This window comes from Ixodes scapularis, unplaced genomic scaffold (assembly GCF_016920785.2).
Source record: "Ixodes scapularis isolate PalLabHiFi unplaced genomic scaffold, ASM1692078v2 PGA_scaffold8__174_contigs__length_109621045, whole genome shotgun sequence".
Lineage (NCBI taxonomy): Eukaryota > Metazoa > Arthropoda > Arachnida > Ixodida > Ixodidae > Ixodes > Ixodes scapularis.
This window is the reverse complement of record NW_024609883.1, coordinates 62092535-62116531: the sequence shown is the minus strand read 5'-3', so window position 1 is coordinate 62116531 and position 23997 is coordinate 62092535. Positions and strand designations below refer to the sequence as shown.

Genomic DNA, 23997 nt, shown 5'->3' with positions numbered 1-23997 from the left:
TTCTGTCTCTTCTGTGGAATTTAGAGTTTAGTGTGCCACAAACTTACTCAAAACACATACCAAATTCTTTAAATATTTATGTAGACGTGACAAATTATACTAACTAACACCAACAAATTCAACAAGAGCCAAACATTGAATTTGAGCAATAACAACAACCAAAATGTTTTCAAAGGTTTTGAACTGAATGTCGCCTTGCACGTGAAACGTCGCTACCCTAGAGTGCTGTTTCATCAGGCGTCGGTCACCAAGACGTGCGCGAAGAGTCCGATATCTTGCCCAATTTCACTCGAGAAGCAGGGCACAAACATTCCGAACGGTATGTTCATAGCAACAATTTTCTTTCACAATATTTCTGCTATACTCAATCTGTCCTGACTGATGATTCCTATAAATTGAAATGTTCAGCGAAACCAATTGGTAAGGTGACTTGACATGAACCAAGTCAAATTCAAGAGTCTCCGTAAATATCTTATAAAGTCCTAATAGTCAAGACACCGCACCCGACGAGGGAAATTAGGAAGACACTAATTTTGATATTTAGGAAAAAGGTGCATGGCTCGTAGGATTCAGAATATTCAGGACCAAAACTTTCTAACCGATTGGGTGAGATTATTGCCCATTAAGTAGGAGTGTCATTTCTGTAAATGTTGAAAACAAATACAAAATTCACAGTTACTGATCAGATTGACTCTCTTTGGGTAATTTGGTAACGTGGCTTTCCGCCATTATTGTGAAGATATCGGTGAGGAATAAATCGCCTCGAATACTACTTCAGCTGGTAGAATGCCCGCTTTTTTCGCCATTTCACTGAACAGCGACTTTTCATCGGCAAGCAGCTGACACACTGGCCCGTATTCCAGTACTCTGCCGTCGCCCATAACCAGGATCCTGAAAAAAACAATGAGAGTTTTGCAAATTCTGGATGTGGGATTGATTAACTCACGCTCTTGGAACGAATCTCTCCAACATATGTCGTATTTGTCTCGGGGAGCTACATATCAAGAAAATAGAAAAGGCACTCACTTATCGTAGTCCAGGACGGTGTTGATGCGATGCGCAATGGCCAGAATTGTGCATCTGGCAAAGCTTTCTCTCAGCGTTGCCTGGATCAAGCGGTCCGTGTCCCCGTCCATTTGGGATGTGGCTTCATCCAAGAGCAGCACCTTCGTATTCCGGATTAGGGCCCTGGCCAGGCACACCAATTGTCTTTGTCCGACGCTGCAGAATAATTGACACAACGCTTTTTTTGTGTTGAACAATGTACAAGCAGTTTTGCTCGCCCTAATCTACATTGTGCTACCAGCACGAAAAAGCACTACTGTATCCGCCGCCGCACCATCGAAGAAGTCACTTTCATGTGACTTGTGCGCTTGACCGGCATGTCTGGATAAATGATTTGGGTTAAAAATAAATATGTGCAATACAAAAAACGCATGCGCTAGGTCTGGTTACGAGCATCAGTTAGAAAGCTCGAGGTCATGAAAGTTATACCGTAATTACTAACGCCAGCATTGTAAAAAATTGTGGATGCGGTATGAGACGTGTTTCCGCGAATACGTCGGTGATGGGACTACCCAATGAAGTAATGTATTGGTAGATTAGCTTAAAATTTATAAACGTGAAAGCGAAAACCCGTTCTCACTAGGATGCCCAAGCTTGCTATTAACTCGGACCATAAAACGCTAGCCCTGGTTACGCAAATCGAAGTTTATCATGAGCGTTTCTCTGGAGAAGTTTGAACGCTGTGTTGCTAGTAACGTTTCGTGTTGTCTTTTTTTAACATGTTCTTTCAGTCGTCGTGGACGATTACAAATTCTGCGGCTTGCAGGTCTTCATCCCAGCCTTCAATACTGCTGACTGGATTGCAGTGTTTTGGTTTCACGATAGATGGCGGCACTTTCCACTCATCATCTATCTTTTTTCAGTATGGTGTGTTTCCGCTTATTAACAGACGGTGCCACGTTCCCGCCATCTCTTATTTCGGTAATGTGATTTGCGCTGTATGTTTTCTCTGTTTTGTGTTACGACCCATAATGGAGTTCTTTAATTGTCCACACCGGAGTATTTTCTCTCTTTCTTTGACTCTCTGAGCCGACCGTTCCATGACGGTCGGCTCAGGTTCGGCATTGACCACCGGCATCAAACGATGAAATCTATAACTAGGGTCTTTCTATCGTAAGGCGGTCGCCGGGCGCACTGGTAATCTTCTATTCAGTTTTGGGGGTTCCTTCGCTATTCTTAGCGGGTAATTACAAGTCGGTACACGTCCTCTCCGCTCACTTCTGCGGTGTATCGGAACTCGGACAGGGGCCTCGAGCACGGAGGAGAACTGTTCTGAAATACAAAATAAAGTATTCTTATTTTTTTGTCCCGGGCAAAGCACGGCGAAAGCGCTTACTTTTAACTGGCTAATGTTTTAAATTTTCAATTTTTCTGACTTTAATTCACAGTTTTAGAAGAATTCAGTGTACAACTTCCTTGGATGAGAATCAAAGGCCGTCGTTTCCTTCATTGAGATAAACTTACTAGTTCTATGTCCCGATTGTTGCATCTTAAAAAAAATTAGGGGAAGTCTTATACGCATTTGCTTTTAAACACAGCCTGGACTTCACCGGGCTTAATAAAAATCACCAGGAGCACCACGTTTATTATTTTAGTAATTGCAGCCAGTAAATGAATGCTCCCAGCATATAAAATGGGTATGAATGTGTCTTTACGGTGTTAATGCAAAACAAAATTATGCAGTCCTAAGAAGCTCATAATTTATAAGCCTAACTCAAATTTAAAAAAAATGAAAACAAACCACTATACACAAATAAAATAAACTTAGGCAAGCTTCTACTGGAAATCATTTTGTCAAATTATCCTTGACAACGAGTCATTTTGTTAAGATTGTGCATTTAAACTGACATATCATTTGATCGATAGCTAACGCTTCAATGACAGCCATTTGAGACATTGCGCAGATGTAGATGTGACGCGATGACCGGAATGACATTAACTAAAAAAGAAAATTTTGTGATATCCTTTACATCTGATGTGCGAGTGAAAATATTACTTTTGCGGTTCAGTTATAATTTCTGCCAATAAGACGCAACAAGCACTGGGATCACGTCCAGATTTTGGGACGCTACAGAAAAGCCGGTGTTGTCTGTAACCATCTGTAGCATCGAAACGGCAGTTGAATTCCCATTGGCCAGAAGCACGGCAGTTGAATTCCCATTGGCCGAAAGCACGACAATTGAATTTCCATTGGCTGAAAGCACGGCAGTTGAATTCCCATTGGCCAAAAGCAGAGCAACGGGGATGAACCGTCACGGAAGCCGTGGAGCCGGCGGGATTCGCCACGCCTGCGCAGTGGGGGAGCGTGATGTCACCGCTGGAGCGCGTATGGCTCCGTAGCAACGGCGTCATCGTATCTAAGGAGTCACCCGAACTGCTGGCGGCGCATTGGGAGGTGCGGGACGCTGGAGCACCGTGTGCGAAAGGAAGACGTGGCGCGCTGCGTGTAGAAATGCTTTAGCATTTCTACACGTAAGAAGTCTTAAGTGTCCTGCTGTAAAATTTTTTTTTCTTGCTGGCCATAAGCCGTCTAGAATAATGAACACTCATAGTACTGAACATAAACGTTTAAAAACGTACTTTTTGTTACGCCGCAACTATTGCACCTGAACACATCGCGGCAGCTAGTGCGCCATAAGAAAGGCAAGACTTCTTCAAATGTGGGATCCTCGGTACTTGATTTGTTGAACAGACACAGAAGCGTTCTTTTGTTTCGGATCATCATAAACAAGGATGTTCGTTCTTTCAACTTTGTAGCGCGGCAGTTCACGCGAACGACAAGTAGAAAGAAATTTGGCTGCGGAGGAAAAGGAAGTCGGAATACCGGATTATCATTGGCGCCGAGTCCCACCGTGCAGTGGAATCCGTACGGGGAACGAAACAGACCATCGCGAAGAAAAGCAAAACATAATACAAAATGCAACATGATTCGTCGGTAAATTTTCTGCGAAGTGGTTCAAGCACACAATCGCACTTGCATACCCCTCTTTTGCCTGTTTTAGTACAATATGTACTTCCCTATTTGTTTTTCTCTCGAATATGGAAGCAAAAGTATACCTTTTTTCCGTTGCGTATGTTGTGTTAACGCTGAGAAGAAAAAAACAAACTACCGCACCGCGTCCGGAAGTGAACAATCACCGTACCGCCATGGTGCGCACGACGTAAACAAACCGGGCATCCTCACAATCCGTGTATCACGTGACATTTACGTGCTGCTCAGTGATACCCCCCAGCGTCGTTCTCGTCGCAAATTGGCTTCTAGCCAGTCTTACCTTAGGTTTGAACCTCCGTCACCTACTTCCAAGAGGAGATTGCTCCGTTGCGAGGCCACGAAGTCAGCCAGGTGGGCTTCTCGCAATGCTTGCCACAGTTCTTCGTCTTTATGGCTCCCTGTGGCATCCAGGTTATCTCGGAGGCTGCCCCGCACTAGGCTGGGGTCCTTTATCAAGCAGAATAAATGCGCCGGGAGGTACTAATTAGTAAACTGACATTCCAGTTTTACCGAAGGGCACATTTTTTTAACACCGCGAAGAAAGCCTAGATCAGGTAGAAACAGAAACAAAACAGAGAAGCAAGCAAACTTGTTGTTTGGTCTCCAGTTGTTTTTCAGCTAAAATTTGGGCAGTAAACCTACACGCGCGGTGCTGTGTTAAGTTTCAGTGTTGGGCAGTATCATTGTATGAAACCATCTTGACATAATTTTATAAATTTATTTTATTTGTTTTTCTATATCGCGACACAATCTTTAAACCGTTTCTTTAGTTATCTAGTGAGATATATCTTCGGGAGCTTCTCAGTAATCGTGAAAGAGTATTCGGGCGAAATATTTCGTTACAATTTTCAAGGATAAATGGCGGAAATAATAAAAATTAAGCTCTTAATGGTCCGTGAAAACATTTTTACGGTTCATGGAACTTTGTAATGACCCATCAGATATTGATCATCCATCGCACTTCCTTGATGATTAATTCAATTATTTTATGGTCCGTTAGATTCTAGTGACGGTGTCTAATGGACCATACAATTATCTTATTGTGGCTGACATACAATCAAAGGCTTTTTATAGGGTTGGCGAACCCTCCATGCAATACTGGTGGGGGCTAAAATACCATAAAAAAAGTGAAAGCCGTTTACAAATCCCTGTAACGCCGAATTGGAGCGCAGCTCTTGAGGAGGAGGAGTGAAGGGTACTGAGGGGAGGGTAGACCCCTCCTCCTCCCCTCATTCTTTAATATGCTCCGGGGGGGCGGTCACGTGACCTCGGGGGGGGGGGTGTCACGTGACTTCGGGGAGGGGGGTCACGTGACCTCAGAGGAATCACGTGACCTCAGAGGGGTCACGTGACCTGGGGGTCACCTTGGGGTCACGTGACCTTGAGATGACCTTGGGAGGGGTCACGTGACCTTGGGGGTCACGTGACCTTGGGGAGGAGACCACGTGACCTCGGGGGTCACGTGACCTCAGAGGGGTCACGTGACTTGGGGGTCACGTGACCTTCAAAGGGTCACGTGGGGTCTTGGGGTCACGTGACCTTGAGATGACCTTGAGAGGGGTCACGTGACCTCAAGGGGTCACGTGACCTTGGGAGTCACGTGGGGTCACGTGACCTTGAGATGGCCTTGGGAGGGGTCACGTGACCTGGAGGGGTCACGTGACCTTGGGGGTCACGTGACCTTGGGATGACCTTGGTTACGCCGACGGCGACGGCGACGGCGACGGCGACGCCGCTCAAGCCGGGAACGGGCCCCTAAGAGCTGCGCTCTAAAAAACTTTTCTTATATCGCATGCATGAGACCACCAGGATCCTCCACTCCGGAGTTGGAGTGATTCTGGAAACATTCAGCACTACCATGAGCCCAGAGTGGAATTGAAGTAGAAGGGCGGTAGCGCAGGAATAAATGGATTGAGAGTCTAATTATATGCCTCTTGCCCGAAATGAAGTGGGAAAAAAATGGGCTTGCTTCTAAAACGGCGTGCTGGAAGAACTCTAGCCCACGGTCAAAGTGGTTATTTAAACAGCATCCTTGAACTTAATTATGTGACCGGCTTATGTTCCTTCGATGATGAAAGTGGCGGCCCTGTCAACAACTAAAGCTTAAAATTTCCAAACGGAAAGATTTTCCTGGTGCCGAGGGACGTGACGAAATGGCGGTTGTTACAATGCCAGATCACAGCATCGTTCATAGGCCATCAGGAAATTAGAAGACCACTCCGCCCGCTTTTCTCGTATGCCAGGCTTCTCGCTTTAGAGGCTCGCGTGGAACAAAAACTGTCGTAACTAGGTTTTTGTGACACGAACAGCCGCTGGCTGATTCCCCGACGAGCGTTTCATCACTAAAGCGCCCATGTACGCTTTACCTTACTATTGGCCGCAACGGATGCTACGAGTGACCTCAGTATATTCACGACTGTGAATGTATCACGTAGAAAATGGAGCAATTTAATAGAAAAATTCAGCTACTCCAGGGAGTTGAATATAATTGAGTCATCGGACAGTCAAATTCTCCGGAATAAAGTTGAACTGGAATGAAATGCTAATTCCGGAACTCTGCAGGATACCTGTATACCTTGATGGACTTTCATAACCTCCAAAATCTCAAGTTTCTCCTCACAACGTGGCGCGTGCTGGTAGAAGCCTGCCTATCATCATGATGCGCGGTTCCGGGCCGAGAGGTGGCGCCAAATCTTTTGCGGTGACGCATGTGTGAATTACTTCCGCCATGGAAACCTAACAGCTGTGTGTCTGAACAACCGTGTTATAAATTCTTAATGAACCGCCAAAAATAATATTCTAGGATATTCGGGACTCCTTTTTGCAACCGAAGTTTGGTTTTTAAAGATAGCTACGTTTGTCAGTGAAACGCATTGTCAATCCGCTTTGTGTGTCAAAGACATACTCTGCTCAGTCGCAAAAGGATTTGCTTACAGACAGGTTGTGTGAACTAAATATGCGCGAAATAACAACGGTCACACGGATGTAGATTCTAACGGCAAAACGAGGCTTACCGGGTTTTTTTAGCGTGACAATGCTAAGTGCGTTTTACTTTGTCGCCCAATGCAATCACGCCCAGAAATGTGGGCAAAGAGAGAGTGTAGATATCGGTACCGCTAAGCTGGAACATTGCGGAGCCTAGAAAGTACCTACTGGATTATGCCACCTCCTGTTTTTGTGCTGTTTATTGCCTGCAGAACTTGTACATGCAGCTTCAACCTGTGACCCCAGTATCACCTTGCTTCTGCAGTAGAATCTATTCGAAATTTCTCTGCTTTGTTTTTCTTTTATATGACCGCACGGTTAGTGTTACCTCTATGAAAGCAACCATGTTCTTGTCAAAAATATCCATTCGTAGAGAATTATCTCGTCTATGTTTCTTTCACACGACATATCAATCTAAGCTAAAACTTTGAAGAGCGCTATTCACAGTATCATCCTACAAGTCGTCACGCACCAATCATAGACTAAAATTTAGGATTCCTCTTTTCAGCACATCTACTGTTATTCATGGTATCTAAAACCTGAGATCGGGAAGGAAATTTGAAAAATAAATTTTAAGGTACAGAAGAAAGGTGACTGACAAGCGTCTCAAACTCAGTTAACAAAATCTATTTTATATAACTCTTTCATACACCTATCTCAATGTCGTTCACAACGACAAAAAGAGCAAGCTTTGTTTTCAAGGTGACCCAACTTTTAAAGTGTGTTCGCTGCGAACACACCAACGCAGAAACAAAACAGCCAATGTAAATGGAACCCGGCCGAAACAGTCCAAAGATAACTTAGTGCTTTGGCACACGGTCACATAGAGGAATGGAAAAAAAAAAGTGATTTGAGATCGCCGAATTCTCCGCATAGCCTCCCCCCCCCCCCCCCCCCCCGCCAAAAAAAAAAGATTTAAGGCGCTTTAAATTTTAAGTTAGTTTGTGCATCAGAAAGCACTAACAATAGGCCGAAGTAGGTACCGAACCGAAACAATTGAACAAAATTAAGCCCTTTGACACATAGGTACACAACTAAATAGAAGAATGGCGCTTGCAATTCCCTGGTTTATCGCCTAAAGATAATGCAAACCCACAAAAAAATTAGAGTCTACTTTTAATCCTCAAATAAAAAAACAGCAAAATAATAATAAAAAAAAACATGAGTCAAACAATTTAGTTACTATCTGAGAAACATTATAGAATACGTTCCGAGTTGCATTCAAATTGTCTGATGCAATTGCCTGACATATGTAACCTAACCGTTTCTTTCGCTACACGTTTCATGTCATTAGACTCTCTGCAAAGTACCTCTGTTCCTCGCCAATCAACTCTACAATCGTTATATTCCTGAGGGAACAGGTCCACTCGTCTCAGCCAACTCGTAATAGAAAAAACTGGTTGTAGGTGAACTGGCAAACCAGGGTGTCTCGTTCTTGGTGATCCCGTAGTAGGTAAAGTGGTCACACTGACATCGTCATAGGAAAAGTGGTCCAACATTTCCAGTTCGTTCGTCACATTTCTCATTTCATTTTCACGTTTTTCGCTAAATAGTCTAGAATCCCACAAGGGGGCGCACTTTTTAAGGGGAATGCTAAGGTTCAAACGAAGAAATGTTTTTGTTGGACTGATTAAGGAGAGCGTGTTGAAATGTAGATACTAGCACTTTAAAGAACAATTAGACGTAGGACGAGGACGAGTCAACAACACTTTTATTTAGCGATGACGTCTGACTATTCAAGCAAAAATCCGCACTGTGCCTGAGATTACCCTGATAAGGGAATGTTAAAGAGAGGGTGAAATGGTGGAGGGAAACATGGAAAGGTAGTTAACGAGGAGGCAAGAAAGGAGGAACCGGGATTGCCCAATTTCTACGCGGATCTATGGCTGTCCAATTTCTACGGGGAGTTGCATATTGTTTCCGATTCCGGCCTGAGAAATGTGACTTCACGTCTTAGTAGAGTTAATTATCCCCATGAGACGTTTTTGTTTATTTTTTAATGAGGAATGACTCTATTTCGCGTCCATAGCGGTCTCGGTGTGCCCCCTTTATCTTGGTACTGGCCAAGTCAGGTGCGAATACGAAGTAAGCTTTTGCGTAAACATTCATGGTTTTACTCTTCCAATTTTAAGAAATGATTTTTTTTATTTTTGTTCACCTCTTCGAATTTGGACAAGCGAAGTGCACACTTGGTAGAGCGCGGGCTTGAAGCATAATTACCTATAAGAACAAGTGTTTTAACTCTCAACTGAACACCAACAGGACGTACGATAGAGCTAACGAAAATCCAGCGCGGAGCAACCATGCTGCTGTACAAAAGCAATTCATAAAGTACGTGTAGCCAAAAAGACTCGGAGGCTTCGTACTGGGTCTGCAGAAATAGCGGATACTGTAAAGCTAAAATCACCACGGAAAAGATGATTTCCCGTGTTACAAAGGAACAGGAGACTACTCTCATCCCGGAGATCCGACCACCATCAATCTTCTAAATGTCCGTTCTACGATGAAAGTAAAAGCTGGCAAGTGAACTTGTTTTGGTTTCTTCACTATCTGTCACGTTTTAACAGCATAAATTTGATGTAGCCGTTTACCGGTTTTATTTTCTGAAGTTCAAGGAACTCCAGGATTCCAGCAGATCCTGTTCGAGCATGCAGCTAGTGGGAGGGAATGCATGGCTTCACAAATGCAACAAACACGCACGATGCGCCGAACCATAAGGAAACAGCGGCAGCAGGGTTGCGACCCATACTCTACAGTTGCAGCACGCGAAGAAGTCGCCCGTCTTTCTTTTAGTCTAAAAAAACACTGTGCTAATTTCGCCTTTGTATTCAATCTGGGTGCAAGCATTATTGGTTTTCTGTTCGCAGGTTTCACTCAAGCGAGAAGCTTTCGTCGCCCACGACAGCGGATTTCGCGACCGCAACCCATCTTAGTTTTTTTCCACTCAACGTAATTTTGATTCTCTGCGGAAGTTCAAAGCTTTGTTTCTGGACGGAACGTCAAAAGTTACGCCATCTCTTTTATTTCAAGTGCGTACTGTGCATGGAATGTAGAAGTACGCGGAAATTCCCTTTCTGTACGCTCGCCTGCCACACAAAATCGGATAGACCTTTCAAATGTATAATTCGTAATAGGGTTAAGTTTAAAAGTGTAAATCGGTAAAATCATCTGGCTCATTAAGACGGCAGACGCTTTTTCAGGCTTTTTGCAGTACTTGCAAGTCTTATGACAGTCTGCAGTGAAGATGGTGTACTGTGACTTTGAGTGTGCCACTATCATCGCCACTGGCAATATTTTCCCGCAAGTACGGATTCAAAGATGTTTCTTTCATCTATGCCAGGCCGTGCACCGCAAACTGTGCAAGTTTAGCTTCCAAACACGCTATGGTAGAGGCGAAAATTTCGCGGTTTTGGCAAGTTCGGACATTCGACCGCATGATATAAATACTATATTAATTAATATATAAAAATTCGTACTCAATCTCATATGATGATGCTGCCTGCGTTAGCACTTCTGCCACCTGCAGAGGTTCCAGATCCATTCGAGGATTTCGTGTCACTGTTTTCAACGGATGCGATGTCCCTTGCACTAATTGAAAGACACACACATCGGACGTCGTCGACGGAACGAATTGATATCTGCTATGTTTCCGACAAGTGTCTGGTCCGTCGACGCATCTCTCCTGGAAGGCGTTAGAAGCATATCCAACGCCGCCGAAGCTTGGCGCCGCAGCTTCCAGACTTGCGCGATATACTATGCCTGGAGCAACCGTTTTTTATTAGTAGTGTTTTAACCACTTTGATTCTTTTCAGAAAACACCAACAACAGCGGGCCCAACGGTCGTTCCTCGGATGTCCTCAGAAAGAGTGGTCTGTGCATGAAAGGAAGATCGCCCAGCTGGACGCTGGTGAGCCTCCGTCCGGCTTGGTAGCAAAGTACCGTGACCTCAGTTAGCACATCGCACAAATCGTGTTTGATCACGCCGCAGCTCAGCCGCTCTCAACACCGAAATATATCACACGCAATGTATGGCTCTAAGTCAACTTGGGACATTCGTTCCCAGCAAATCATTTGTCACAATTTCCAAATAAAAGATGTTTTGATTGAGTTTTTATAGATTTGGCAATGATCAATATTCCTGCGGCTTTGTGCGCATATTATGCACCACGTTTCCCGAAGGGTGTACTTAAATTTGTATACTCACCAGCCATGTAGACACTATTTCCTTGAACAAAAAGTCCCAGGGGGAGGAATCACTAGCGGAACCGTCATCGCGCAAACCGAGTGCAAGGCAAACGCCGCAAGAATAGCACACACGAGCAGCATCATCCCACTTCTGACACCATGTCGTGTGCCTTGCGGCGCGAGGAAGGGAAAGACAGAAACGTAGTTCCCAGCAGCACGAACCCCTTTGTTTATTCCATGCGCCGTATATATTGCCACCTGCCGTACATCCGATAAGAGGCTAGCGAACGCGGGCATGCGCACAGGTCGGTTAGTATGACAGATCAGTGATGACACAACAGCGTGGCAACACGGTCAGGATGACACCACAGTTACTTTGTACCAGAATAGCTCCTGGGCGCTCGTGAGAAATATGAACATGTCATTCAGCTTGTGATTGAGCACCCCTCGTCTAGTTTTTTGTGATCCGCCGTTCACATGGTGAAGGGCGAAGAAAAATAAACGATAGGTGACTGGCACCCATGCTGCGACTATCGCGACCTCAACGGGGATACAGTACCTAAACGCTACCCTATTTTAAATGTCCACAACTACACTTTATTGCTGCCGGACATGAATACATATTTTAATATCAACGCCACTAACGCGCATCATTAGATTTTCGCTGAGCCCGCCAATATACAAAACACTGCAATAACAACAATTTGTTTGTTGTTTCGAAAATGTTCGGATGCTGTTTCGGTTTCATAATACGGCCCGAAAAAAATGTATAACTCTTGTGGGAGACAAATTCCCACTCCCTCCACGCAGTTCAACATCTAATGCTCAAAGGGCCATCCTGCTTGCACGCTGAGACGCGTCTCTGCAATAGCAGTTCTCACCAGTTCAGAATGCAGCCGCAACCGCCCGGCCAGAGCATTTGAAAGAATGGCGCTCAGAACCATGGCTGTAATGCGGAAGTTTGCGCTCAGAACCATGGGGAATTGTGTGCGTAAGAGCGGCACCTACTGCCAGTTCCCCAACTGAGCCGGTACACTAACTCTGTTCAAACCTATTTTCGCGCGATGCATTGGGTGTTTCACCTGAGGAATCACGGTGACCGCGTTCCTGAGCCTCCTCAGCGGCACCGTGTTGATGTCGACGCCATCAATGCGGATGCTGCCCCGCGAGCTCCTGAGGACCCGGAGGAGCGCGAGCACCAGGGAAGACTTGCCGGCTCCTGTTCTTCCTACGACACCCACCTTCAGAAAGAAAGACACACAACTCCTTGGGTTCTAAAGTAAATCAAACAATTGAAGAGCTGCTTTTCCGCCACCCTTATCGCTGCATGTTTGAGGTGTTTGTTTAGCTCGTACCTTATACACATGGGAAAAAAAGCACGCACCGTAAGGAACTAACGTCAACGATTTTTCTTCTGCTACGGAGAAATGGCGGAAAATAATTGAAAATGATTGTGGGATTGTTAAAGGAGCACAAGAAGCTGTTACTAGAGTTATATCATTGCGAGACGAACCGCTTAACCTCCTTCCGTATAAAGGACAATCTCCTAAAAGAAGAATGAGTTCGTGTTACAAGCCACCTAAATGCTCCTTTTCCAATAGCATCCTTTTCGGGAAAGGACCTCGCTAACGTCTTTTAGTCCAAAAAAAATATACTGTTGACAGTAGGCGCTAACGGCACTGGAGGTGAGGTGGTGCATTATTTCGTATCCCTGGGGTCATAACTTTGAAAGGCTGATCTCAATAATGTTTTCTTCAGGCATCGTCTGACGATACTGTACCCTTGAAAAGCTTTCGTTGATAATTCGGACCTGAACTGTGTCAAAGACACTGATTTCTATGACTAGTTTCTGGGTTACGTTTGCACGTTTCGCGAATGACGTCACGGTCGGCCATTTTTTTGGTAGAGATATCATCTCTAGTGATACCAGAGTTGTGTGGTGGCGCAATGTATCGCCCGTTAGATAGGGTACACGTTTTTCACCCACAGATGAAGGGTCGCGGTGCGACTTCGTTGAAAACTTGGGAAAAGGCAAATGTTTTTCACCGAGCGTATCGCTGCGCGCCAAGGTAGTAACAAAACACTGAATACTTACTGATGGTAAGTTGTAGTGTTTTAGCGATCGGGGAGATTTGAGCAGCGCGCCACACAAAATGATGGCATAGTCGACTTTCCTCGGTCGCATACCGTGTTTAAAAAATCTGCTTTGTCGAGCGTCTTCAATGAAAAAGTAAATATTGCCCGCGGCACAGTGTACTAGACCCACGGATATTTTTATGGCAGCCTGCAGCCGCAGCGCTGTCCGCCATATTATTATGATTGCTATAGTTAATATAACTCTACCAAAAAGACGGGCCACCGTGGCCACATTCTCGTGCATAGGCAGGGCTAGGAAAATGTGACCCAGCAGATAGTCACAGAGGTCAGTTGTCATATGAAAACTGTATCTTCTTCCTCGTCACGCGTTTCGGGTTATTCAACAACTCGCCAGCGCGCTGACTCCTCTTTCGGGTATTGCGGGTATAAACCCTTAAAATTGGATGTAAATAAGTTTGAGATTTTAACTATGAGAAGATACTAGTTTCAAATTATTTAGACGTTGCAGTAAGGAGGCAATAATTCAGTGCACTGTAAATTTAGTATACTCTCGTGGTTTCCAGTGTCTGGCTACGACACGAAAGCGTCTTGTGAATGTTTCCTTTCATTATTATTTGAGTGATTCGCGCTTCAAAAGTCGCCCGTAAAAGAAGTATTAACTTCTAATGTTTTTAACGATTATAAATCTTCAGAGTATTATTTTGAGTTTCGGTTTTATCTTCGTCTGCCCAGTCCCAAAGAAATACATAAAGGTGATGAATAGCATTTTGCCGGCCGTGTGACAGCAGCTCCTGTATCAGAATGTCCTTTAGCGGAAAGCATAGTTCATGAAAAGAAGGTTTGACGCTCGTTGTCTGACAGGGGAATTAGTGTCACATCGCGATAAATTGTTTTAGAACTGTGTGACGAATATTGTTCCCCAACATCACGCAGACAAAAGCAAATGCCAGCCACTAGAAACCAAAAGCGGAACGTCATCGCGTAACAATTTTAGAACCTTTCGATGGTGAGATATACGCTAATAAAACACATTTTTCACGCAGAACGCTGGCAGTCAACAAAAGCGTCACTGCCAGTATTGAAAAAATAAAAACGGTCACCTACCACGCTTTGTCTTACGTTTTATCAAATCACGCAATGCTTTATAATAAAACACCCTACTTCCAGAATTCTGCACGTCCACCTCTCTGTCCGTATGTCCGCGCATACCTCATGGCAGGGCGTGCCAGAACAATTGGTTTGCATGCAAAAGCAACATAACAAACAATGTGTAAACATAAACAGACATACTTGTATTTATTCAAATATACCCATTCTCACAAAGCACCAGAAATATAACACAATATCTCGGTACCAGCCCGGAGCTCTACCTCTATGTAAGCTGGAGAACTCTCTACGTGCGCTGGCGAAGGTATGTGTCCTACATCTCTTTTTAAGTTAACATATACTAATACTATCGGTAGTGCAAGGTCAACCTGTAGAAAAAGGTAATCGAAATCAATTAAGAATACACAATTCTTCACTCCCTGATGTAACTCTTTGATGTTTTCTAAAACAAAATGGTCGTCCATGTATTATGCAGTTTATGCTATATAGAAAACTTCGCAGATAAATTACGTAGCCAATTTTAACGTTTGGTATATTCGCCACACTTATAGATTCGTTTCGTTTCTTGTGCATTTATAAGACATATAGGAGCCGGCAGAGAGTCAAGGTGGAGTGGTAGAATGTTTAGCACACCCCACCGGACATTTGGAGTGCCAGAGTTCAAGCACTGGCTCCTCCGTTTATTTTGGCTTTCGGCGGTTTCGTACAACATTCATTCTTTTGAGTACGGTTCATTCATATTCATATTTCAATTATTTTCTCTTTGAAGACCACGTACGACGATAAAAATTTCCCGTGATATGTTCAAACGTGGTTCTTGATTCTCGCAAATGGTGATTACACCGTGTCTCTAAAGCTCATAAACAATATTATTACACGTACACGTGACGAGATAAACACTGAGAGAATTTCTGGAGCACAACGAGCCCGTACCACATGCCGGCAAAGATAAAGTTGAAAATGATAGGGTATTTTTCATAGAGGTGACGCTAGCATTACGGTTGTAGTTCGTGAAAATGAAAGAAGCGTATCTTTTCTGATTGGCTTCCAATGCAGATACAAGAGTGACGACTGGAATCCCAGAGAGATGTTGCATATTGTAAATTCAAGCGAATTCAAACTTTGTAAAGCGAATTCAAACTTTGTGTGTTTGTGATATTGAGTGAAATTGGGACAACAAAAAATTTCGCTTGATATAACGTTACGTGCGGTTGGCATTATTTGAGATACGACGAAGAAGTGTATTGCACGCGAGGTCAAAAGGTATATCCTCACCGAAATATTTGTATGAAGACAAAGGTTCTAAACTAGCACTATTAATGAACTAGCTATGCGTTTGTCTCGCCAGTTTCACGTCGGTGAAACGGGCGAGACTTACGCATAGCCTTGCATTTGTTAGTGTTAAACTTTATAGACCATGAGTTGAAAAAAATTATAGGTAGAATTAATCAGGATTTGGAGTCTGTTAGCATCTTTATGATATAGAATCTCCCCGGCAAATTAAAGAATTATCACTCAAAAGAACAATAGATAAGAAAACTATGGTGGGGAGGTAGTAAATATAAATTGAAAATAGTAAATGTCTTAAGACTTATCCTCGCGGACCCCCCAAGCAACGAAAAGAGGGTGTGTTATTGATATTCACAGCGACGGGTTGTGACTGGCGAGTTGAGAAGTATTAAATCTATGCAAGAACGTTAAGTTATAGGTTAAGCTTGGAATGTTTTAGAAGCAGAATATAGTGGGAAACTTTGTCAGTGCGTTTGTAGAATCCAGGGAAGGGCAGACAACATGTGATCCTAGGTCTGAAATCTAAATCACAAGTGAAATTAAATTAAATATTTATTTAGAACTGAATAATCACAAGAAAATATATTTTTCGAAAAACAAGCTGAGTAATGCCGAAAAGTTTGCTTTCAAGAGACTGACAAGGTGTGAACGTACGAGAAGTTTACAAGGAGCACTGGTTATTGAGATTGGACGGTTTTTAATGAAATAATGCTTATCACCGCCCTTGTGATTGAGTACCACCTTCTTTACCTTCCCGTTCGATAAACGAATATCATCTTGCTAAGATAATAGAGAAGTAAGGCTTAGTATTTTTTTTAATTTCGAAACATTACCGTTTGCCCCTGCTGATGAGGAAAATTTTAGTTTTTAGATAATAAGCACAATATCAACATAATCAGTAAAAATTGGATTCGTGGGAAAATAATCCGGAAAATCTAACGATGGGAAGTCAGGCGTATCATCTGCAAAAAATGAGTCTGCCAAAGTACTAATTCAAAAAATGCACACAGTCTTCTATGGACATACTATCACCGCTTGCTGTATTTTGCACAATAGAGGACTGCGGTATTTTGTTCATTATATTCTATAGTTGTTTTGTTAACCAACATTGCTGGTAACATATGGGACATTCATTCTTGTTTAGCATTATTAATACCGTTATTTTACACTTTGGCAGCCGCGCGATAGCGGGACCAATGATACTGCACGTGGAAGATTTCGCGGTGCGAAAAATATTATTTTTATCAGAAATGCTTTAGGGTTCTGGTGAACCAAGTGACTGAGAGCTCCCATAACTGTACTTAAAAATGTGGTGGCTGAGTAGTTTGTTGAGTTAAAGTTTGATAAGGTGCCAATTTTCTTCACTGAACGCCAAGGGAGGCGTGAAAATATTCGGAGAGTGTTGCAAGGTCGTAATTGATTTTCTCGGAAGCAACTTTTGGCGTAATCACAAATTTAGTTAATATTAGGATGGTTTGGGCGCTGCTACTTTTACATAGACATGTAAAATAGAATGATCGCTAAGTTATGAAATATATGTTATGGTGAAACAAGTTCAAGAGGAGTTGTCAGGACAGGACCCAACACGGACGTTTGCTGATAATGGGGTCACTCTGGTGCGTCTCTGTCACTCCGCGACAGAGACGCACTGTTAAAAATGTTGGTAAAAGACAGTAACTATAGCAGGTACTGATAATCATAGCTATGCGCGAGCCTACTTTACATGTTCTAAAAAGCCACAGAATGTTGTTCGTGAGTATAATGTTGCAGCGGAAGAGCTATGTTATGGCCTAAGAAACGCAGAGCAGCAGGTAGGTATATCGACTGTGGCAATTAATTATAGCGGGAATGGTTTCTTTTTACTAAGAGTCATTCCTTGAGCCTTCAAAGCAAATTTTGGCGAACGACGTTAGTGAAAGAGAATCAGAATTCTGTTAAAGCTTTTTATTTCTGAGGTGATCATTGTGGAAAGCGACGACTTAAAAATGGCGAATATACGTAAAAGGCGGAAAAGTAATTGACTTATCTATAGTGATTGGTGTAGCGTGTTTTCTTATTAGTGTTTTCGTCTGCTCCGTTTGTACGTATAACCTGTATATGTGATGTGTTTAACCAATTGGCGACGCCTGTAATGTGTTCGTAATAAACGTGTTGTGGATGTACCAATTTTTTATAGAACATGAGACGGTAGAGAACAATAATAATTCAAAGTGGAAGAGAAATAAATAGAATTACAGATGGAAACGTCCTAAAACTCAACTGTCTTTTTTATTCAGTAGCATCTTTATATATACATCACTCTCAAAATTTCCCTAGCAACTCTCCACATAAAAACACGCACACAAGTTAAGAAAACACACACAAATGATCTGGCATGCATCCTAGGACTCTTCATCCACTAAAACGCTACAGTACATTTGCTTTCTCTACTCTAACTACTGCACACAACAATTACACTATGACAAAAAAATACTTTAGTGACACAAAAATATTTTGAACTTGTGTTTACTTATGTTAGCGACCTTGAGATTTCATGAATACACAAATCAGCTTAGTTTGGGACGTTGCTTCCTGTCGCTCTGTTCTCTTCTCTCCCGCTTTTGATTCTTCTCGCTCGGCACCCGCTGTGTTAAGATTTTTAAGAATATGGTAAATCCAGACCAGCTCGGCTGCGCCATTTCTGTTTTATTGTAGGAGACGGGAATCTATATGCGTGAGCAATGCAAATATTTTTGAAGCCCTTAAATTCGGAAATAGCTAGCGCCACCTAGCTTCTTAAGCCAAGTGGCTACAAAACTTTTATTTTTATTTTTTTGCGGCGGTTGGTATCCGTTTTTCAATCAACGTAGTGGTTTTTACGAGGTTTTGAGATTCAAGCTAGTTCCCCTTACTAACTCCCTTGTTTAGTAACCATTTCGAACCCTCCCGTTACAAGCTGCATTTACCACGAGGTTTCTAACATATGCGACAAGCAGTTACTAACCTTCAGTTATTAAGTACTGTGACCTTTTTTTACTAAAAGCGTGGGTTGATAGGTGGAAGCAAGCCCGGCTAATCTTACACCAACAATGGCGGCTCTTCGGCACCATCCCCTTTCAACTTTTCTTCTCCACTCGCCCCAGCACTCGGTTGCAGTGTTGTTTCGGCGCGCAAGCCGGAAGCAGAGTTACGGCGAATGTTTATTTGACAGTGTTGTCACGTCTATGGATGTAACTAAAGAAAATAATTCAAACACGTATATTTTATGCTGCCTTCATCCGAGTTCTAGTATTTTAATTTTCGGTTCCGAGAACCTGCACAGCTATTCTACATGCATATTTTCTTCTTAACCAAAAAAAAAAAAAAAGGGTTTGGCTTGTGATCGAATTTTCGCCATGTTATGATTGCAATAATCGTGTTTTGACGTCGGTCTAGCAAAGGAAAGTCACATGCATGAATTAAACAAAATTTACCGTACCTTTTCTTGCGGTTGAACAACGAATGTGACTTCTTTCAGGACATCTCTTAAGACCCCGGGCCGGTAAGACGTGGCATAGTCCTGGAACTCCAACCTGCCTTCCGAAGGCCATTTCTGATTCACGGGCAGAACCGAAAGGGCCTCCGGTAGATCCTTGTTTTCCTGGTCTTGTTCTTGAACGTCCACAACGGGCTGATACCAATAATAGACATCATGACTGATGGAACATGTTTTACTTCCGTTTCAATTATACTTTTATATAGTTTGTAATACTCGAAGAATTTGACCACATCTGCTCGGTTACCCATGTTGCATAGAAATCAGCTTAGTTACAAAGCGACGAATCAATCCGCACCAATTAATAAGGACGAGGTGCCGCATCTTCTAGAAGTGCGCTCTGATAATTGATTGCTTTATTAGTCATTTGAAAATTTGGACCACCCACATAATAGCGTGTTAATTTACCTTTGGAAAGCAAAGCCGTTGCAAGGGTCGTCTGCTACAGACTCCCAATCCAACGAAGTCCGATAAGCTGTGTGCTCAGAAAAAAAACTTGTACCTTGATCTGCATTGTATCTAGCTGTCGGTTGAACCCGCTTCCCCAAGAGGGAACGACCCGCACCTCCGCGTTCTGTGATAAGGCATCGATGTACAACACCTAGGCGTCTACTGCAGTTTCACGGTCATTCTTCCACTTTTACTTGGTACTAATGACGGCAGCTTGCACACCCATGACGAGCTTTGCAGCTTCTGAGACACTTGTTGCAAGCCATCATGTCATCACGATCTGCCCTTTGTCAAAGTCGCCTAATTCAGCAGCCTTTCCAGCTACATGCTAACCAAGCCAACAATATCATTCTTCTGTATCCCTAGCATCCGCATCAGCCGGTTGTGGATAACGCGGATGGTGCGTCAGGGAAGCACGCACATTTACAAAATATAAAGGTAGTCACGATGTTTTAGGTGAATTAGCAAGTAAATATAATATAAGTGTGTTTTCGTTTGTAATTAAATATGGGTGTCGGAGTTAGTATGTTGAGATTAAATCAAAATTCTACATATAATAGTTCCCTTTCTGTAATGAACAAAGACACACTTCAAAGCTTTTTAGAGAAATGCTTTTCTCCGAAAATATTCCGAGGTTGGGCAAGGTGAAATGCTACACTTTGTAAAAAAAGTGGAAAGGAGATGACGACCGACTAAATCGCGTCTCGCACCGGCAATATTGCTCTATATATTTATTTTTTCGCGTAAACTAATTTATTTTGACACGCGTGTTTCAACCAGGCGTTTTAAAGTTTGACACGCAATTCTGTTGGTTGTTATAAATAGATAAAAACGAAAACACTTACTGTAATTTTTCTTGTAATGTATGATTTCTGGCCTTTTTTTTTCTTTTTTTTTACAATTTACTGATTTGACATATATCATGCCAAAAATGAAATAAATGACCAAGGTCGTATTTTGACGCTTTGGTGACATATTTCGAGTTTTATATCTTAGGACTCAATATGCATATCGCATACGAAATTTTATTCGTCTGTAGGCGAACACATGTGCTATCGACTGGTACAATACTAGTCTAGTGGTCTATTTTAGATAACATTTAAATTTTGTAAATACTAAAGTGAGACATAATTTGAGCCTGCTATTGCTAAAACGGGTCATTTTTTTTTTATCCTTTCTACTGATCCCAACAATCTTAAATGTCTATCGGCCTAATCAAGCGTGTTCCCCCTTTTTGTTGTGTATTTCTTTAAGTGCTCAGAAACATCTGCACGCACCCGAATCAACACAATGGTACTTTCGCAAGTTGGCTTTACTGCAAGGGATTAGCCGTAAATGTTAAAGTTCTGCCCCCATTTAGTGAAATAATGTTTGCCCTTAGTTTTTGGCTATGCCGACAACATTACTGGTAACGCGTGTCATTATTTTTTTTTTTGGGGGGGGGGGGGGGGGGCAGGGGGTGAGGGGCTTTTTTAATTACGACGCTTGAGTCGGTCTGAATATTTTGGTTTCTCTCAAAATATTCGTTTATCTCTCATTCGCGGTATATTTTTCCGCATCTTGTATTTTCCCCTTCCGAAGACCACACCGCCTCTATCTTAAGGGATGCAAATACAATCAGGCGGGATCTGCAACAGGCAGTCTTTGTGTTGCAGCTATCTTCCAGTCCTCTGCTCGAGCGTTTTACATTTTCAGTTTCTTGAGTCCAGCTTTATAAATGGCTGTCGTTCACAGATGTGGTCGAGTCTGCTTAAGATGTTCGACATAAAAAGAAAAGATATATAAATGAATATTTTCATTTCTTGAAAAAGCGTTTCGACATGGGTCTGGCGAAGTCATTTTTGCACTCTCACAGCGCTGCTGCGATGAGGAATGCTAACGTGCCATGGTCAGAATTACTCCGGATGCCTGGCCAAAAGCTTTCTGTGTGACATGCTAGTCAATTGAGCTCATGTTTATGCCCAAGTGTATTTTCCGAGCATGTTACTTTTGAAGAGGCTAACGAAGGCATTCTTGGCGGCGTACTAGGCCTGACTCCACGTAGATTCCTGTCGTGTAATAACTAAAAAAGATCTAATCCTCAGCGCTGAAAATAAAGTAAGAAAAACGAAAAAGTCGCATCCAGTTCAAAATTGTTTTGAAAGTTTGGTAGTGCCTATCAGTCAGAACCAAACTGAGTCTTATCACCCATATTGATCCTCCTTAGCGTGTGGTGAGTCGTGGCTCAATGTCCGTAAAGGTTTTACAAATCCTTGCCCAGTCACGTGAGATGGCAGCTTCATTATACACAGTTTGTCAGCGTTTAGTGAACTTAAGTTATATTACCCTAAGCATAAAAATACATGCTGTGAAAACGGACACAACTGTAGACTAAATTCGGTGTGTGAAATTTTGAGATTTTTACCGTGGGTGGAAGGTTGGCGTGTGGATACTTAACTTGGTCAGTGAGTACAACACAATGACGATCTTCAATGTTTTATTCTTAGCCCAGACATAAAACTTGCTGCGAAAGCCATTAAGGACCGCAACAAGAAAGTCGCAGTCAGAATATACATCATAAGATTTACTTTGGTGACCTACCGGTGTGTCCGAAAGGCAGAACGGAGATTGCAGCATTTTAATCACTCCGTCTAAAATAACCCCTAAGCAAACAGTATGGGCTTACTTGAGATACTGCCACTTTCTGCTACAGTCTTTGCATTCGCTCAAGTATAATATGACAAAGCCAGAAATGATCTCCATGAGTCTTTCGCGAAGCTTACCGCAGCTGATCCACGTTGAGGTGATTCATGAAGTGAAAGCGTTCATTCTTATATACCGTATTTTTATGTCGACCACTAGACAGACGTAAGTTCAAATGCAAAATTCTGGAGCAGCTAGGTTACTGGAAGGCTAGCAACGAAACGAGGTTTCCCGGTTCTACATCTCCTTTACTGGGTTTACTCAGTCAGCATTTAGAATCGAGTTGGTACACTTTTGGCAGAGACTCAAAACGTTCGTAGATACTAAACTGAGATAAACAACAATATGCATACCGAACCAGGTTACGTAATATAAACAATATTAATAAAGCGTTGCCAGTAACGTTGTAAATGCAGTGGGGTAGGGACAGATATTTGTTTCCTAATGTTTCCCACATAACCCTCTGCACTCCCCCATTCTCCACCGCCACACACCGTCATCCCCAAAGGCTCCCAATATGACACCAATACTTCGAAGGTGCGATACTTGTACCTTTTTATTTCTGGCATGAAATTTGCCAAAGCAGTTTAGTTTCAAGGAAAAATAGGTGATGCGTCATATGTTTAAAAGAAAAATGACTGTGGGTGTTTCCGTATTTTTGTATATATTAAATCAACAGAACTGGACAGAAAAATCAACCAGTCAAAATGTGGCATTTCACCTTGCTCCACTTCAAAATTGTCCGGGAAAAAATATATTTAAACATTTCAAAAATGTTTTTTATTACGAAAATAAGACGATAATCTATCATTTTCAGGCAGATCAATACACCCATGACAACACGCGTGTTGGATTTCAAATAAAACCAACCATAAAAGACCAGGAACGCTGCCAAGGCGGAAGCGGTTTTATATGTAATGGACAAAACAATAACAGCCCGTAGGCGCGCTAAATGAAGACGTTTGGTACAAGTCGAGATGAATAACATTGTTCATCAAAAATCTCACGATAGTGTGGAACTCGAGCCAAAAAAGTATTAAACACCTCTTTTTAAGGTAAAGCGTACCTCTTGCGGCAGTTCTGTGTACTCCAGAGCCCGTTCGAAGGCCACCAAGTGTTGCAAGGAGGGGAAAAGCGCAGTGCACAGAGTCATCATGATCAGAGGAATCTGCACGAAAGATGTTTAGCCAGGTGATTTATTAGGGTGTGGGAAGACTACCCAATGAATGTTTTGCTACAGAGTCAGGTATATTTTTAATAAAGCCAAAAAAACGCAACTGTTCCAAACCAAAACCGAAATCTGCGCACGGAGTTCAGAGGAGTAGAAAGGAGAGAGTGAGTGGCGCAAGTCACGTGGCTACACCCGACTGCGCGCTTTTTTGTTTTCCCCCAAGTTCTTTTTTTTTAGATTTTTTTTTTGGGCCGCTCACAGCACACGGCAATTGGCAATTGTTGGGGGAATTATTTGCCGTAGGATTATTTTGCAGTTGTGTTTGTTCTGCTCGCTGTTCTGCGCTTCAAGATCTGTTGTTTTGTACATTGAAGAGTTGGAAATGAGAAATGAGTCCCTGTGGTGAATTCCCGTGATCGGCTCCGTAAAGAATACTCCCACGATGTTGCGCGAAGAGCT

At 42.7% G+C, this 23997-nt stretch overlaps 1 protein-coding gene across 1 annotated transcript in view; it reads right to left on the bottom strand.

The window, feature by feature from the left end:
- Nucleotides 1-685: 685 nt before the first annotated feature.
- The window catches only part of LOC8033033 (multidrug resistance-associated protein 1), an 89277-nt gene continuing 65965 nt past the window's right edge, over nt 686-23997 (bottom strand). The window contains exons 15-20 of the mRNA XM_042287006.1: nt 23434-23535; nt 19179-19370; nt 12310-12468; nt 4338-4504; nt 1027-1221; nt 686-891 (exon numbers count right to left, since the gene is read on the bottom strand). Coding sequence (XP_042142940.1) covers nt 729-891; nt 1027-1221; nt 4338-4504; nt 12310-12468; nt 19179-19370; nt 23434-23535 — 978 coding nt within the window. The 3' untranslated portion in view covers nt 686-728. The remainder of the gene's footprint in view (nt 892-1026; nt 1222-4337; nt 4505-12309; nt 12469-19178; nt 19371-23433; nt 23536-23997) is intronic.